The sequence below is a fragment of the Psittacula echo genome (genome assembly GCF_963264785.1).
Source record: "Psittacula echo genome assembly, chromosome: 12".
Taxonomy (NCBI): domain Eukaryota; kingdom Metazoa; phylum Chordata; class Aves; order Psittaciformes; family Psittacidae; genus Psittacula; species Psittacula echo.
Window position 1 is genome coordinate 3,831,096 of NC_137747.1, and position 15,362 is coordinate 3,846,457.

At 53.6% G+C, this 15,362-nt stretch overlaps 1 protein-coding gene across 1 annotated transcript in view; it reads left to right on the plus strand.

Annotated features, from left to right (window-relative positions):
- Positions 1-3,700: 3,700 nt before the first annotated feature.
- The window catches only part of B4GALT5 (beta-1,4-galactosyltransferase 5), a gene marked incomplete at both ends in the record, with an annotated part of 35,315 nt that continues 23,653 nt past the window's right edge, over positions 3,701-15,362 (plus strand). Inside the window, one exon of the mRNA XM_080628102.1 lies at positions 3,701-3,827. Coding sequence (XP_080484228.1) covers positions 3,701-3,827 — 127 coding nt within the window. The remainder of the gene's footprint in view (positions 3,828-15,362) is intronic.

The window sequence follows — 15,362 nt, forward strand, 5'->3', positions numbered from 1 at the left end:
GCCAAATGAAGTACACACCCTGTTGTGTCTTTCTGAAAACCTGCTGCATCAATAATGATGTCTCTGATCTGGCACACAGCAAACGATGCTGAGTGGGTATTTATTGCATGTGCTGTGTCTGTGGGTGTACATGTAGCAAATATTTACATTCCTACTATGCATGATTCTGTGTCCTGCTTCTGCTCAACGCCAGTGGTGACGCTGTGTTGGCTTTAAATGGAGCTGGAGCAAGCCCTGTGTTGCAAAGAGTGAGTAAAACATAGAAGGAGCACATGGGTTTTGCAAAGCCGAGAGCTGAGCAGCACCCAGTCCACCCCAAGTCTCGTCTCTCTCTGAGTGACACAGTTCAGGTTCCCACTTCACTCACAAACCGTCTGGCAGCAGGAACTCCAGGGAAGAGCCAAAGCAGTCAGCGTGGCTGAGCAGCTGGAGGGCTGACACGGTGTGACATTGACTGTCCTCACCTTTATAAATGGAGGCTTCTTCCTCATCACAGAATGGAATCTATTCTGGAAAGTCTCTGCCATTGGGGCTGAAGGTGCCAGAAGCTCCAGAGATCGTGACAAGGACTGCAAAACACTAGTGAGGGCTGTAACATCCTTGCTACAACCTGCCCTTTGCCAAGGTGACGGAACAAATGTCCTTCCAAATTAGACAGTCCATATCAAGCCTCCGCATACAGTGACAGTAAGGGATGTGCAGTCACGGTGAAGCAGCCTTTAGATGACCATTTCAAACCCCCAAACTGGCCAGCCTTCACCAGCAGTGAGCAATGAGTGCTGCCTGGCTGGTCTCCCACACACAGCACTTGAGCACTTGGTGCCACTGTGAACATGCAGCTCCAACCTCTCCAGACTGCACATGGTGCAGCACTGTCTGTACCCTCCCTCCAAGCACCGTGCTAACGCCGGGCACCCTCAAGCCATCAAAACAGAGCTCTTCCTCCAGAGATGCAGAATGCCTTTTATGTGGAGACATGCTCTAAGGGTGCAGCTACATCTTGTGAGTGTAGGTGCACTGGCAGGACCTGTCCCTCCATTCCTGCTTATCACCATGCACCAACAGACCTTACCTTCCCCTTCAGGCTGCCAGCAAAGCTGCTCACACAAGCCCTTCTTAAAGTGTCTCAGGCACCACTTGGTACATTAAACTGTGCAGAAACTGGAACTTTGCTTATCTGCCCAGGCTGGGAGTGCTGGAGAAGCTGGTGCAGGCTGGAGCAGGGCTGGTGGAGGAAAAGGATGGAGCAGAGCCAGGACTCCCTAGGCAGGAGCAACCCATGTGCTCCCTGCAATAGCCCTGAAGTCCTAACCTGCCCCTGTGGAATGATCTGAGACTTTTTAAACCTCTTTTCCTGTTTCATTCAATTTATTTTATTGGATGAGGGGGAAAGGATGGAGAACAGCTTTGGCGGGTGTTTCTCATCTCTTAGCTGGGACCCAACAGAGAGGCAGGGCAGGGAGAGAGAGTAAGCAGAAAAAACCCAAAGGGGGGAAAGTGAAGTGGTTTGACTGGGGCTGAGCTGAGCCCTGGGAGAGAGGGAGTGGGGAGGTGAGTCAGAGCGGGGCAATGGGGCAGGCAAGCGCCAGCGTGGCTCCAGGGCTTCCCTGCTCCACTCCTCTGTGACAGTCCCCATTGTGGCAGCCCGGGCCTGGGAGTGAGTTTCTGGGCAGGTCCTCCAGCAATGTAATTGCCAGTTAAATATGCTCAGAAGGTTAGATTATTGTGATGATGTCCCACCTTTGCCCATGTCTGCATCATACAAATCATAAACCAAGCAAGAAATCTTCTTGGGTTTGCTTGCCTGAGGCATCATTTAGGAGTTGGATAAAACCTATGTTGTGAACAGCAAATCCAGCCACTGCTTGGCTATGCAGTTCTGCTGGAGTATTGTGGGCTCGAGAAATTAATAGGGCCCAGGATTTCATTTGTTCCAAGGCAGGTGGTGGTGGAGTGGCAGTCTTGGAAGACAAGGACCAGTTTCCTGGTTCCTGAAGTCAACACGAGCTCGTGCTGCCTCTCCAGGGAAATCCCTGGTTTCCTCCTCAGCCTCCCGGCTCTTGAGGAACCTCTGTCCTCGAGATCCTTCTGCGCCTTGGCATATGAACAAAATTAATTCCTTGCCTTTAAAAGAGAGATTTAAACTTTTCTGCTAATCCTTGCTCTTTATTGCTTTATCTTCGTTTTTATCTGATCCCTCCTCTGAGAATCCCTGTATCTAACAGGAGCATGTTTGTCTTCCATTTGTTGAACTGTTTTCTTTATTTGCCTGTACTGCATCCAGACTGGAAGGGGGACTAATCCTCCGGGATTACTGTGACACAAGCTGTACCTGGAGAATCCTTTATCCCAGTGTCTGGCCTCAGGCTGCCATGGACACCTGCAGACAGGCAGTCACTGTTGGGGTCAGAGGTTTGGATTGAGCAATGCTCAGTTTACTTCTGGGAAGAGGCTCATCCCTGGGATGCAGAGGCAGCTGTGGACACACCAGCCACATGCTGGCAGATGATCTGTCCCCATCTCCCACCCCATCATTTCTGGAAGTGCCGCTGCCTTCACTGCCCATCCTGGTGGCAGATGCCACCAGTCCAAAAGCTCCGCTTCCTGCCCCAGGCCTGGTGCAGGGCTTGGTTTTCTCAGCTCTGATGGTGAAATAAGGAATCACTTCTCCCTCCAGCCTCCCCTGAACAAAGTCCGAGTTGCACAGATACTGGAATCATAAATGAGGCAAAACCCTGCAGCTCTGTGGGCTGAACTGGGCCCCATCTGCTCTGCGGCTCCTTCTCCTGGCTCTCCTGATGGGGATGGTGTTTCTTCTCTCCCCTTTTTTTTCTCATTTTCAGGCATCTCTGTATCTCTTTCCAACTCCTCCTACACACAACGGAGGAACTGCCCACAAACATGTGCAAAACTGCTTAATTACTCTTTAACCGACTGGGCTGCTGATTGCTGGCTGTGCTCATTATTGCGCTGACCGTGACAACTTCACCTGCCCTTCACTTCCGTCCGTCTGTGCCCATCACCTCCACTGAGGCTGTGCCTCCTCCTGCACAGTATCTGGAGGGCACCCAGCACTGTCCAAATGGACCCTGGGAAGTTAGGTGGGGATCAGCCCTTGTTCTGATGCTGGGTGTCCCAGGACCATGGCTGGGTGTCCTGAGCCCACTGCTCAGTGTCCTGGGGACATCAGTGGTACCCAGGTCTGTGGCCGGGTGCCTCTGGGTCATTGCCCTATGTGCCAGGGCCATTGCTGGGTGTTTCTGGGTCATCGCCCGGTGTTCTGGTCTGTGGCCGGGTGTCCCTGCCCCGTGTCCCGGGGTTATCACTGGTACCCAGGTCCGTGGCCGGCTGTCCCCCTGTCCCTGCCCGGTGCCATCCCTGCTGCCCAGCTCCGGTGCCGCGGGCCCGGGCCCACCAGCAGCGCTCAGGGCCAGCCCCGGGGGCGGTCCGGGGTGGTCTCGGCCGCGGCCCCTGGCGCTGCCGCAGCGGCGGGAGTTTGCAGCCGGTCCCCGCGGCGCCCGGCCCCGCCCCGCGCCTCCCGCCCGCCCCGCCCCGCCCCGCCGCGGCTCATTCATGCGGCGGCGCTGGGCGCGGGTGGCGGCTCCGAGCGGCCCCGGCGCGGCGCCTCCCGCCGGGCCTCGGCGCATGTGAGCGGCGGCAGCGGCGGCAGCAGCAGGGCGGCGGCGGCGCCGCATCGGCCATGCGGTGGCCCCGCGGCCCCCGCAGCGCCTGGCGGCTGCTGCCCCGGCGCTCGCTGCTGGCCGCGCTCTTCCTCTTCTCGCTCTCCTCCTCCTTCCTTTACTTCGTCTATGTGGCGCCGGGCATCGGTAAGCGGTGGGCCGCGGCCCGGGGCGGGGGGACGGCGTCTCTCGCGGGAAACGCTGAGTAATCCGCATCCCCGGCGGACGCTGCCCGGAGAGGGGCGGCCCGGGCCCGGCGCCCCCGGCGGCGGCTCCGCGGTGTCCCTCGGCAGCGCGTCCTCGCCTCCCGCCGGCGGTGGAGAGAGCCCGGGGGGTGATTTCTCACCCACCCTTCCCCAAGGGGGTGCCCACTCCTGCCCCTCGGGGGGTCCGTGCGGAGATGCCGGTTCCCGGTGCGTGGAGAGGGGCCGCGGGAGGTGCCGGCCGCGGGGCCCGAGCGGTGCCGCTGCCAGCGCCGAGCCGGGGGCAGCGATCCCGCTGCTGCTGGAGAGTTTGTTTTGAAGCAGGGGAGCGTTGCCCAAGCGCTTGTGGTCTGAGCTCGCTCTCCGGTGGGAATCCTGCTCTTTTGGTCAAGTGGGAAGATGAGGAGCGTGTATTTCAGGAGAGCGTACTTGTTCCTGTGTCCTGTCCCTTAGCGTGCTTCATAGGGGACTGGAGTGGCCATGTACCCAAACGGCTAGCGCCTGGTGCCGGTGCCAGCGGGGCTGTGCACCCGTCTCCCCTGAGATGGGATCGGAAAGCAGCTGTTGTCTCCATACAGTGTATCTCGTTCCTGCAAGGAGCCAAGCTGGTGGTTTGGCCTTCAACCAAACTTTGGCAACAATTTATTTCTGCAGAAACAACCCTTTCAAAAGAAGTCTTGTGAATGGGAGTTTCTCCTTGAAATGTCATTGGTGTTGCTTGTGCCATTCCTAGCTTGGGCACCTCAAGGAGACCTTTGTGTGCTTTCCAAGATGACTTCCATGGGTTTTATTTGCAGATGATGTCCTATGGCTGCTGCTGGGCTTTGGGAGCTTTTCCTAGGGCTAAGTGGGGGTTGGCTAGTGTGGGGAACCCTTCTCATGTCCTGGCCTTGGCATCCTGTGCCTTCCCGTGGTGGCTCAGAGCTCTGCTGTCCCAATGGGCATGCCACCGAGCTCCTGGCTTTGTCCTGCTGAGCTGCTCTGTGGCATCCATTGGAGGACAGTTTCACACTGGTGCTAATAGTGCTCTATACACAGCCTGACTCGTCCTGTTCTCATGCTGCCATGGGGATGACAGTTGTTTAAGTCAAATGCATCCTGCAGCCCATTGCAGGGGATGTCTTCTCCAAGAGCTGTGGAGTGGCTGTGGATGGGTGTCCTGGGTTCAGCAGTAGCAGTCATTTTTCTCCTTTAACCATGACAATGGGCTTTCCCCAGGCCCAGAGGGAATAGCTGTGCAGTTCAAGAAGGGAACTTCGAAGGATGGTTTTGTTCCTTTTTTAGAGTTGTTGAATTAATTTTGTGCTGCCTCTACATTGTCCCCAGTCCTAGAGGTGCTGTAGCGTATGAAGTACTGTTTAAAACCAGCTCTGTGCCCAGAGGTCTTTTCCTTCGTGGATCTTGGATAACACTGTCATGTCCCACCTAATGTTCTTGCTGTCCACGATGCTAAAAAAAAGGTAGAGAGGTGAAGGTGGTCTCTGTCCCCACCTGCCCGTGGATGCTGGCGATGTTCTGAGTCATCTCCCCATTAGGTGACAGATCTGCTTCCTTTTTTCCCCTCTTTTCTTTCCTTTTCCCTTCTTTCAGCCAAAACTGGTCCGTCATGAAAACCCAGCCCAGTGCTCACAGGGCGGCTGGGCTTGTCCTCCTGGCAGTTGGAGGGAGTTTGCTTTTCAGGCCAGAGTGGTAAGGAGGGGCTTGGAAGGAAAGTGAATGAGATAGGACATGAGCAGAACTGGAGGTTTGAATGAACCAACCGCATGGTGTGTGATGGAGAGATGCCATCAGCAGGGTGTTCTGGGGCCTTTGGCCTGCCCGCTGTTCCTTTGGTGTGGTGGGGTAGGGCTGGGCTGGTTTTCTCCAGCTAAAGAGCCTGGAGAAGCCTCTCCTCCAAACCCATCCCTTGAAGGATGTGTTGGGGAAGCGGCTGAAGAAGGATGTGCAGCTCATCAGATAAACCATGGGCAAAAGAGTGGGAACATCCAGATAAATGGGACCTGAAGCTCCAAGTGAGCTTGAACAAGATGGAGCCTGGGCTTGGGAACGGCTTTTATCTGCTCAGTGCCACAGGCTGCTGGAAGGCTCTGCTATGGCCAGATCCCTTGCGGGGCCAGCAGCTGGTGGCCCCAGGGCTGGATCCAGGATACCCTGCCTGGGCTGGGAACATCCCGGTGTCCCTGTGGCAGGATGTGCTGTACCGTAGCAGAGGGCAGAGCTGGGCCTGTCCCTGGGCCCTTGGTTTGAGGGGGGAAAATTCGCAGCATCCCTGAGGCTTGTTGTGTTTGTGCAGTTGTGCACCAGTGCCAGGAGAAAACTGGGACAGTTGCACTTCTGGGTGCTGTCTCAGCGCATTGATGTGGAGATGGCATGCTTGCCGGATCCCTTGCAGGCTGGAAAAGCTGGAAAACTGCTCCTGGTGTCCTCTGGAGATGGGGAAGGGGAGCCCAGCCCAGGCTGTGGGTTGCCTACCCTAGCGCTGGCCTGGTGCCTGGCTGGCCATTGTGTTTGGCTCCTCGCAGCCCAGGTAATGCCAGCAGTCTGCTTGAGACGGAAATGCAGGAAGAAATTCATGTTTACTGTCAGCAAATAGCCATGCTAGGTACACTCAGGGGGCCCAAGGGTTTTGGGGCTTGTGTTTGCATTGTGCTGGGTTTGTGATGCCTCGTGAGCTCCTCATCTCTGTCCTTCACCAAGCTTTCTTCCTATGGAACTGAAATTTTCCTGGGGCCTCAAGTTTGTACAGAGCAATCCAAAGTAAACAGGCAGCGCTGCCTCCTTGCCAGCCTCACATCCAACACCCATGTGTCCTCCCAATGTGCCACCCTAACAATTTATGTCCCTGGGCTCCCGCTGCCAACTCTGAAGTAAATTACCAGGGACCCGGCTGATGGCACAAATACAGCAGGCTCTGCTGTTATTCGATGCTGTTCCCCGGCGCTCGCTTGCTTTTGTCCCTGCCGTGGCCGGGGTGATTATGTGGGTCTGTCTCATCGTGGCCATTGTGCACTGGATGAGGCAGCCGATTGTTCTGCTGGGCGGTGAGCTGGGGCCGAGGCATGGTGGGGCTGATGGAGAGGCAGCCGCTGGAGGATCCAGGGGATGCTCCTGTATCTGCATAGGTCCCTGCTGCCTGCCAGGGGAGCCCTGCGAGGCAGCAGGTAGGAGGTGATGCTTGGACCATTCAGGTTACCTTGCTGCCTTGCTCAGGGGTCCTGTGAACAGCAGGAGCAGGGTAAGGTGCTGTGCGGCAGACTCTGTTTTAGTTACAAGCAATGGTACTGGCCTCGTCTTTGGAATAAGCAGAGCTTGGCATTGGGTGAGCTGTTTTATCCCGCTCTGGAGTCCTATGGGCACCTTGGTGGGTGTTCTTTGCAGAGCGTGTTCCTGGCACTGGGGCTCTTGCCCTCGTGGGACAGCCGCCCTGTGTACCTCTTGCTTATCCAGAAGGGATGTTCAGGAATGGGCTGGCTGGAGTTCTTCTGTCTGTGCCTGGACCCAGGGTTGGAGCAAGGATGGTGTGGGTACAAAGAGCATACTGACATGGAGGTGAAACACCTTGAGAAGCCGCTTCTATTTAGTCCTGACCTCTGCTCCTGAATTCATCCAGGGCGCTGCTGGTCCTTCCAGGTCCTCCCCTGCCTGTCCTGTGTTTCCATGTCACGGGGGCTCCTACAGCTTTCCTAAAAACATCTGGCTTTATGCTCTTTTAACAGATTGTAGGAAATCAGGGGAATTCCTTTCTGCAGCTGAGAACAGTAACGCTTTCACAAGCTGCTTGCACTGCAAGTTGCTGTTTCATCCTGATAACTCTTGCTGCCACAGTTGGAATTTCTCAGGCCTTAGACTTGGTCGTCGCTGAGAGGAGGGAGGTCAGGGACCTTCCCTGGTGCTCGTGTGGCTGTGCCAGGCTTTTCCCTTTATTGTCTCTCCAGATGTTGGAGCCTTTTTATTGTATTTTGTGCCTTTACACTTAGGTTTGCACAGGACTCTTACATGGTTGGGTCTGATGCAGGGAGGTAACGCAGAGAATTCAAATTATTTGGTGAAAGATTGACCTGTGCGAGAGCTGTAATCCTCTCCGGCTTTATTTCCTCAAAACTTACCAGGAATTGCTCCCATACAGGATATGAGGCAGGAGCATTAACCCTGAATCATATTTATGGCACAAGGCCTTGATTTTGATGGGCAGGAGTGCTTTGAAATGCTATTCCTTCTCACTGTGTTTTGGTGGACAGGAGGGCAGTACTGCAGAGACCAGCAGTGTCCTTTGTACAGCTTCTTTGTCACTTTGGTCCCTTGCAAGAGCATTAGATGGCCAAATGTGGCTGGTCCAGTTCAGTTTAGTGCATCAGCCTGGCAGGTCTTGGCACAGAGGAGTTCCAGGGTGAAAATGGGAAAAGATTTTGCTACTATGGGCTTGCCCCATATGGGGGGACCCCCAGACAGGGGGACCATGGTGCTGGGGGAAGTGGTTGGTGAGGTTGTGGTTCCTCCTTGGTGGTGAGGAATGGAAGAAGAGCAGTGGTTGTGGTCCTGAGGAGGGGATGGCACTGTGGGATGTGGAGCTGGGGCTGGTGAGTCTGGAATGGGGAGGTTGTGTGGGGCAGTGGGTAGCTGCTGCTTTTGGCTTCTGTGCACTTCTAGTGGGGATGTCAGCAGGTGCCTGCTCAGACTCGGTGGCGGGTGCAGAGAAAGGCAGAAATGGGACGGCAACGCAGTCATGAGCAAGGGAGCAGGGGATGCTGGCCATGGCAGGGAGCTGCTGCCCAGCTCATCTGAGCAGCACACTGGTGAGCTGTGGTGGCCTTTGCTCACCTGGGCAGAGGGTGCAGGTGCCCTTTTGGGGTTGCTGGGTGGCTGGGCACTGACCGAGCACCGGCAGAAGGTGAAGGTGCAGCTTGGAATAAAACAAAGTTTGCAGCCAGGCTTTCACCTCCCAGGTCTTCCCTCTGCACTGTAAGGGAGTGTGGTATCCTCCTATGGAACACCATCAGTGCTGCCCTCCTTCTCCCTCCCCTTTCCAGAAGGTCTGCCAAGCAGCATTTCACAACCTCAGGAAGGAACAGTCCTGTTCCTCAGTGTATCCCATTGAGGTATTTGCAGTCATCGGATCTGACAGTGACTGGGGGTAGTAAGAAATCCTCAAGTGTGCCTTGATACAATAACTTGAGCTCAGGATCTTCTGTAATAACATGCGGAAGGAGAGTGGTGACGGCTGTGGGAAACAGCTCCTTTGACAGCAACACCTTCTTCCAGCACCAGTCTCCCAAAAGGCCTCGCACGCAGACAGAACAGCAATGCTCCCAATGCATCCAAGGCATTGGTGGTGCAGAGTGTTGGTTGGAGACCACCTTTTGGTCAAGGCTAACAGATTACAAGGTTTCTTTGAGGGCAGGTGAATTACTAGGTTTTCTTTGCCTGTAAGCACCCGTGTTGTCTGTCAGGCACGTCTGGTTTGGGTTATTTTGCTGATGGGTGTTGCAATTGCAGGGAGCATGTAGAGTTCAGGTTTCATCCATCCATCTCTGGAAGGCCTGTCTTATGGAAGCTGATCAGCAGTCACAATCTTCCATGTACTGGTTCATTCCAGCAAATGAAGTGCTTCAAAACTTCAGTGAGCTGCAATGAACCAAGCGTTAAAGCAAAACCATTAGTGCTGTGAGCCCAGAGTCCCGGTCCACCTCATCTTCACGGTCATGGGAGCCCTTTATGGTCAGTGCTATCAGGCACTTGGTCACTTCAGGTGGCAGCCGGCTGTGGTGGAGATCAGGGCTCTGACACTGCTGCTTTGTTTGCTGAGCTGATCGTCTGCCTCTTTTCCAGGTGGACTCATTAATTGCATTAACTCAGACAGCATCTGCTCTGCAGGGCACAATGAATGCCCCAGGGACCACTGCAGGGGATGGAGATGAGTAATGTGGGGAGCTATATGTTTGCGCTTGTGCCTATTTGAATGCTGTTTCTGTTGGTGGATTTTGATATCCAAGCAGTGCATGGAGTCTTAAAATGCTTAATTTTATCGCATCTTCTGGGGAACCTCAAAGGGTGGCACTGGTGACCTTTAACCAGTGGAGCTGGGTCAGGCTCTGCAGGAACCCCTGCTCTCCCTGTGGCACACCAAAGGATGAATAGTCTGGAAGGGAAACTGATATGCAACTTTACAGAGAGGGGAAGTCTTCTCCTGAACAGCTTATTTTTAAAGCATCATCATTACAATAAAATGTGTGTTTACTTTGACAAAACCTTCGCTGGGTTATTTTAGTAAAGTTTATTTTCATACCGGCTTTTCCTTCTCCTTTGCATTTGAACTGTTCTGACTGTGGTTTGGTCTGACAGCATTTTAAATACCGGTGTGTTAGGATGGTTAATGTGTGATGGAAGGTTTTCTAGCACCTGCTCTACATGCAGTGGGTATTAGCCCTGTTTTGAGATGGAGCAGGAGGTGTATAGTGAGGCTGTGCTGTGGAAATGCAAGAAAAAACCCAAATCGGAAATTTTTGAGAGATGTTTTATGTGTTTTTTGGAAGAACATGAAATTGAGGACATTAAAAACATGAGGGCTTTTAGCATCACCCTGAGCTGCTCTTACTTTGAAAGGAAAGGTAGACTGAAAAGCTGAGGGGGTGAAGTCAGTGCCGGGCAGGAAAACCACCCTTGACCATCCTCATCTGCTGCTTGGAAGGGTCCCAAGGGTGATGGGGCAGCATGTCCCAGTGGGTGCAGCTACAGCATGGAGTGTGACAGGCAGAGCTGTGGTGCTTTCTTTCCATTACAAAAGGAATGTTCTGGGGCTTGCTGGTGGTTCAAACCTGAAGTGGAGGAGCCCAAAGTGAAGGAATGGGCTGTCGTGCTTGGGGGAACCCTTGAGCTCTGTAGTGGCTGTGGGTGTTCTGTGTAGAGCCACAAGCTTTAGTGCACCTTATTGACACTTAGCTTTTCCAGCACATGTAAATATTACTTCAGAAGTGCAAGAGACTTGGTTTGAGCTTCTCGTTCCTGGCTGCATGGGGGAGGCGAGGAGGGTGAGTGCTTGCTTGGACTGGGCTTTAGTTGAAAGCGAGTGACCATATTGTGTGTGACTCCCTAAAGCCTATTTTTTATAGTGTTTTGGTTTTGAGGTGCAAAACCAGAGAACTCCTCTTTTTGCAAACCTGTGGCTGTGTGTGGTGGCCCTGGGCTGGTGTGAACCCCTCCGAAGCCCTTGTTCTGTGTGCGAGTCTTGTCCTGGGGCCCCTCAGAAGATGCCACCAGAGGAGACCCCAGCCAGGGTGCCTGTTCCTGTCCCCTTGGCTTCTGCAATAGGGAAGAGGCTGCTTCCAGGGGATGTGGGTTCAAATAACACCATGGTTTATTCTCTGGGTTGTGCCTCAGTTTCCCTGCTCAGTGAGAATTTGCTGTGTTAGAAAGCTATTGTTTTCCTGCCCTGATGAGCAGGCACATTTCTGTGTGTGAAAACAGTGCCTCCAAAGCTGTTCTCTCGCTGTTTCTCTCTAATCTGAAAGGTAAAGGGTAGGAAATATTTCTGTATGGAGGATGCCACTGCACACACAATGGAAGAAAGCAAATACAGGGAAAAAAAACCCATTGCACAGCTGCAGGTTGGACTATGGTGTAAGCAGCCTTCAGCCAGTGTGTGTGTGCTTATCTAGGGAATTCTATGGCAAAATAATTGATCGGTTGTACTTGAATGCTATCACCATACAAGCGATCAAAGGAACCACTTGAATCCTGGCACAGCCTTAGCCACCTCCTTTGCTTTGGAGAGGCTGGGGACCAATCTGGGCTGAAACTTTAAATATGCTGATCTGCTGCCAGGAGGCTCCTGCGCAGGGATCAGAGGGTTACCCTGTAATGAGGAGGATATGCTGGCGGAAGTCGGTGTGATGCCTGCAATAGGGGAACACGTACTCCTAATGCATGGTGTCTCCCCTCAGCAGCAGGCTGGGAGAGGCTGTGTCTGGAAGCAAGGATTTTTGGATGGAAAGCAGTGATGATACAAAGCATCCAGCATAAAAGAGGAAAGCAAACACTGCAGTGCACCAGGTAGTCAAGTGCTAGTTGGTATTTCTTTCCCTCACCTACCTGGCAGGAAGAGGAAAGCCTTTCATTCCGCTTCCTGCCTCCAGTCAGCATGCTGGCAAGAGGCTGCAGGAGCCTGGTGTGACTGGTGCTGCCATTAAAACACCAGTGGGGTGGCTGGGAAGGGCTGGGGGGGCTGCGTGCAGTGGGAGGCAAAGGGGGAAGCTCCTGGGAGTCAGCAAGCGATGCACAGACGGCAGGTAGCTAAACCTGCTAAAATGGCTGTATTCCACAGCAGGACAGCCCGGGGCTGTTGTAGCTTGAAACTAGAGCAGGCCATGCCCAAGGCATGTGGTGTTTTCTGCAGCAACCTGCTCTGAGGGAGAACATAGTGGGTATTAAGTTGCTATCAGCAAACATGGGGCTTGCTTGCAGATGAGGACCCCATGGAGGGTGGCCCCTGGCCGCAGCGGCTCTCGCAGGAGTGTGAAATGCTTCCTCACATGCAGCTCGCTCTTATTCTGCAGTCTTTCTTTTCCCCCTCAGTGTTTTTCCAACTCATGTCTTGCTGCCAGAGCCTGTATTAATAATGCATGACTTTTTTTTATGGTGCTTCCTTCCCGGCATCCCTTTCAGCTGCTGAGTCAGAGAAGATTGTTATAGCAGCAACCTCTGAAGCAGTGAAATGCCCCTGCAATGCTCAACTGCTGTCATTTATCATCCTGGCTCCTCTGCGGGCAGCCCTTCTCCTTGCCCGCTTCTGGGTGAGGATCCCAGTGCCAAAAGGCTGATTTTGTGCTATGCCAGCTGGTGACTGGTGAGATCTGCTCTGCGGCGCCTTCCTGGCTAGTATTCGATTAAAACAGATACTGCTTCTGTTCCCTGCTTTTTCTTCGGGTTTTGAAAACCTGTGAAGTTGTTTCCCCCCCCCATCTGCCTAAAATTGTGCTTTGGAATTGTGCCCAAGACCTTATTTTTTCCTCCTTCTTCCTTACTAATTCTTAAATCATTATTTTTCCCTCCTCCCTTGCACTCCCCCTGAGATTTGTGCCTGGGCTTTTTAAGGTAATTGAGATGACAGAAGCCACATAACGTGTTAACATGGGTAAATTAACTTAAAATCCTTCCAGTGGCTGTTGAAACGTGCCTGGCTGCTGCAGGAAGCCTTGGAGCTGCTAATGGAGCAGGGATTTGCAGAGCTCCTGCCTCTTAGTTGAGATCGGCCCCAGGGGGAGGTCACCTCCCTGCAGAGCTGATCACTGCATGCTGGGTCTGAAACCCAGGGGGAAATAGGGAGCAATAGCGCTTTTCAGGGATTTTGTCTTATAATGACTCAAATAATAAATACAGCGTAACCTCGGGAGCAAATGTTTCCTGTCCCACATCCTAGTGTATTTTTCTGTTTAGGTAAGAGCAGCTGTAGGGGGAATTGCTGGTGGGGAGCAGCCTCAGGCTGGGAAACGGCATCCTTGGGACTTGAAAACAGCATAGAATCATAGAATAGTTGGGGTTGGAAAGGACCTTAAGATCATCCAGTTTCAACCCCCTTGCCATGGGCAGGGGCACCTCACGCTAAACCATGGCACCCAAGGCTCTGTTCAACCTGGCCTTGAACACCGCCAGGGATGGAGCATTCACAACTTCCCTGGGCAACCCATTCCAGTGCCTCACCACCCTCACAGTAAAGAACTTCCTCCTTATATCCAATCTAAACTTCCCCTGTTTAAGTTTTAACCCGTTACCCCTTGTCCTATCACTACAGTCCCTAATGAACAGTCCCTCTCCTCATAGTGTTCCCCTGCTCACTGTTCTGCCTCTCTGAGCTTTGAAAGACTCGCTGTACACTTATAGAGTGATCCCAGAGACAAGCAGGATGGGAGCAGGGCTTGCCTGGGGAAGGAAGGTTCTTTCTGCCAGGCTTCCCAAGCTGCCTGGTTCCCCCATATACCACTGTCAGGGACATGTGCACCCACACTGGTGTCTGCACTGGGAAGTTCAGAGAAGTGGGAAGAGAGGCAGCCTGGGACCCAGAGGGAAGTGGTGCTGCTGCACGCCACAGCTGGTGAGTGCTGAGCAGAGCAGGCAGATGGTGATGCTGCCCTTGGGAAATGGGATGTTTGTGATGCTGACCCTGGCTGCACACCTGCATCTCGCCCGGAGCCAGGCTCTTGTCCGTCCAGCAGCTGGAATAGTCCTTGTTGTGATGTGTTTCTCACTCAGCACCAGTCCTTTCTGTTAAGGCTCTACAAATGCTGTGCTGATTCATTCCTCCCAAGGAAAGGGAAGCACAACTGATACGGTGTGAAACTCCCCCAAAGCTGCAGCGCATCCTCCTCCCATGCTGCAGCCTGACTCCCTCACTCAGTGATTTCTCTTGCTGTGGATTTTATTTAGGGCTTTGGTTGCTATCGGGTGCCCACTGCCCTGGCTGAAGGTGAGCCTGGAGACACCCTCCCTGTGCCCTTCAGCAGGGAAGGGACTTTCTTTCCATGGGTGGCTTTTGCCTGTTGCAGGGGGAAGCTTTGCAGGAGGATCCCATGCACTCCTGTACCTTGAATCCACATGGGCAAGCTCTGCGCCTCCTTGCTGCAGTCACCAGTGCTTCTGCCTGCCTGGGCTGTGCCCCCATGGGCACCTTCAGGCTGCAGGCATCCCTGCTTGCCTGGCAGTGAAATGCAATGCCACCCACAGCTAGTGAGACGAGCGACTTGCTTCTCGGCTAACAAGATTTAGGTGGATTATGCTATGTATTTAATCAAGGGCTAAGCTCATTGCCTTATTTGAAATGGATCAAATCCCTTGAAAATGCTGGTCTGGAGACCAGCTACTGGGTGACAATATTATTCAGCTGCGTTTGCATGGTGTGAGAGTGGCTTTCGAAGAAGCCTGGTAGTTCAGCAGGCGGGTTCCAGACTGCAGCAGTGACCAAATGCAGAACCAGATGGCAAAAGTGAAGTGATGGGGAGGTAGGAGCGTGCAAATGTTAGTCATCCAGCATCCTGGATCTAGGGGGGAAAGGCTTCGTTTTCTAGCTTTCAGTTTAAAACCATGTTTCCAGCTACATAGAGCTCCATGTTGGTAGGTAAGGGAGATGCTCTGGCATCAGGCTTTCACCTCCTCAAAAAGCAGCTGTGACTTTAGTGTGAGCTTGTGTGGCTCTGCAGCAGGGACCCCACACCCCCTGCAGTGGCCATCAGCAGCACTGAAGCTCACAAAAGTCTCATCTCCCCTTGTCCTGGTCCCTGCAGCAGCTTTGCCCTGGAACCCTGTAGGATTTTGGATGTGGCAGCAGAGCTGCTCATGCTGGTTGCAGAGGAGTGAAGCCCAGAGGCGCTTGCTCCTTGCCTTGGCCTTTGCTGTGCTGGAGGCAGGCTGTGTGGTGGGAGCCCATGCTTCACAGCAAGAGCAGCTCTCCCTGTTTTGGGGCTCCTGCTCAGCACAGGCTGGCGCTGCCCTG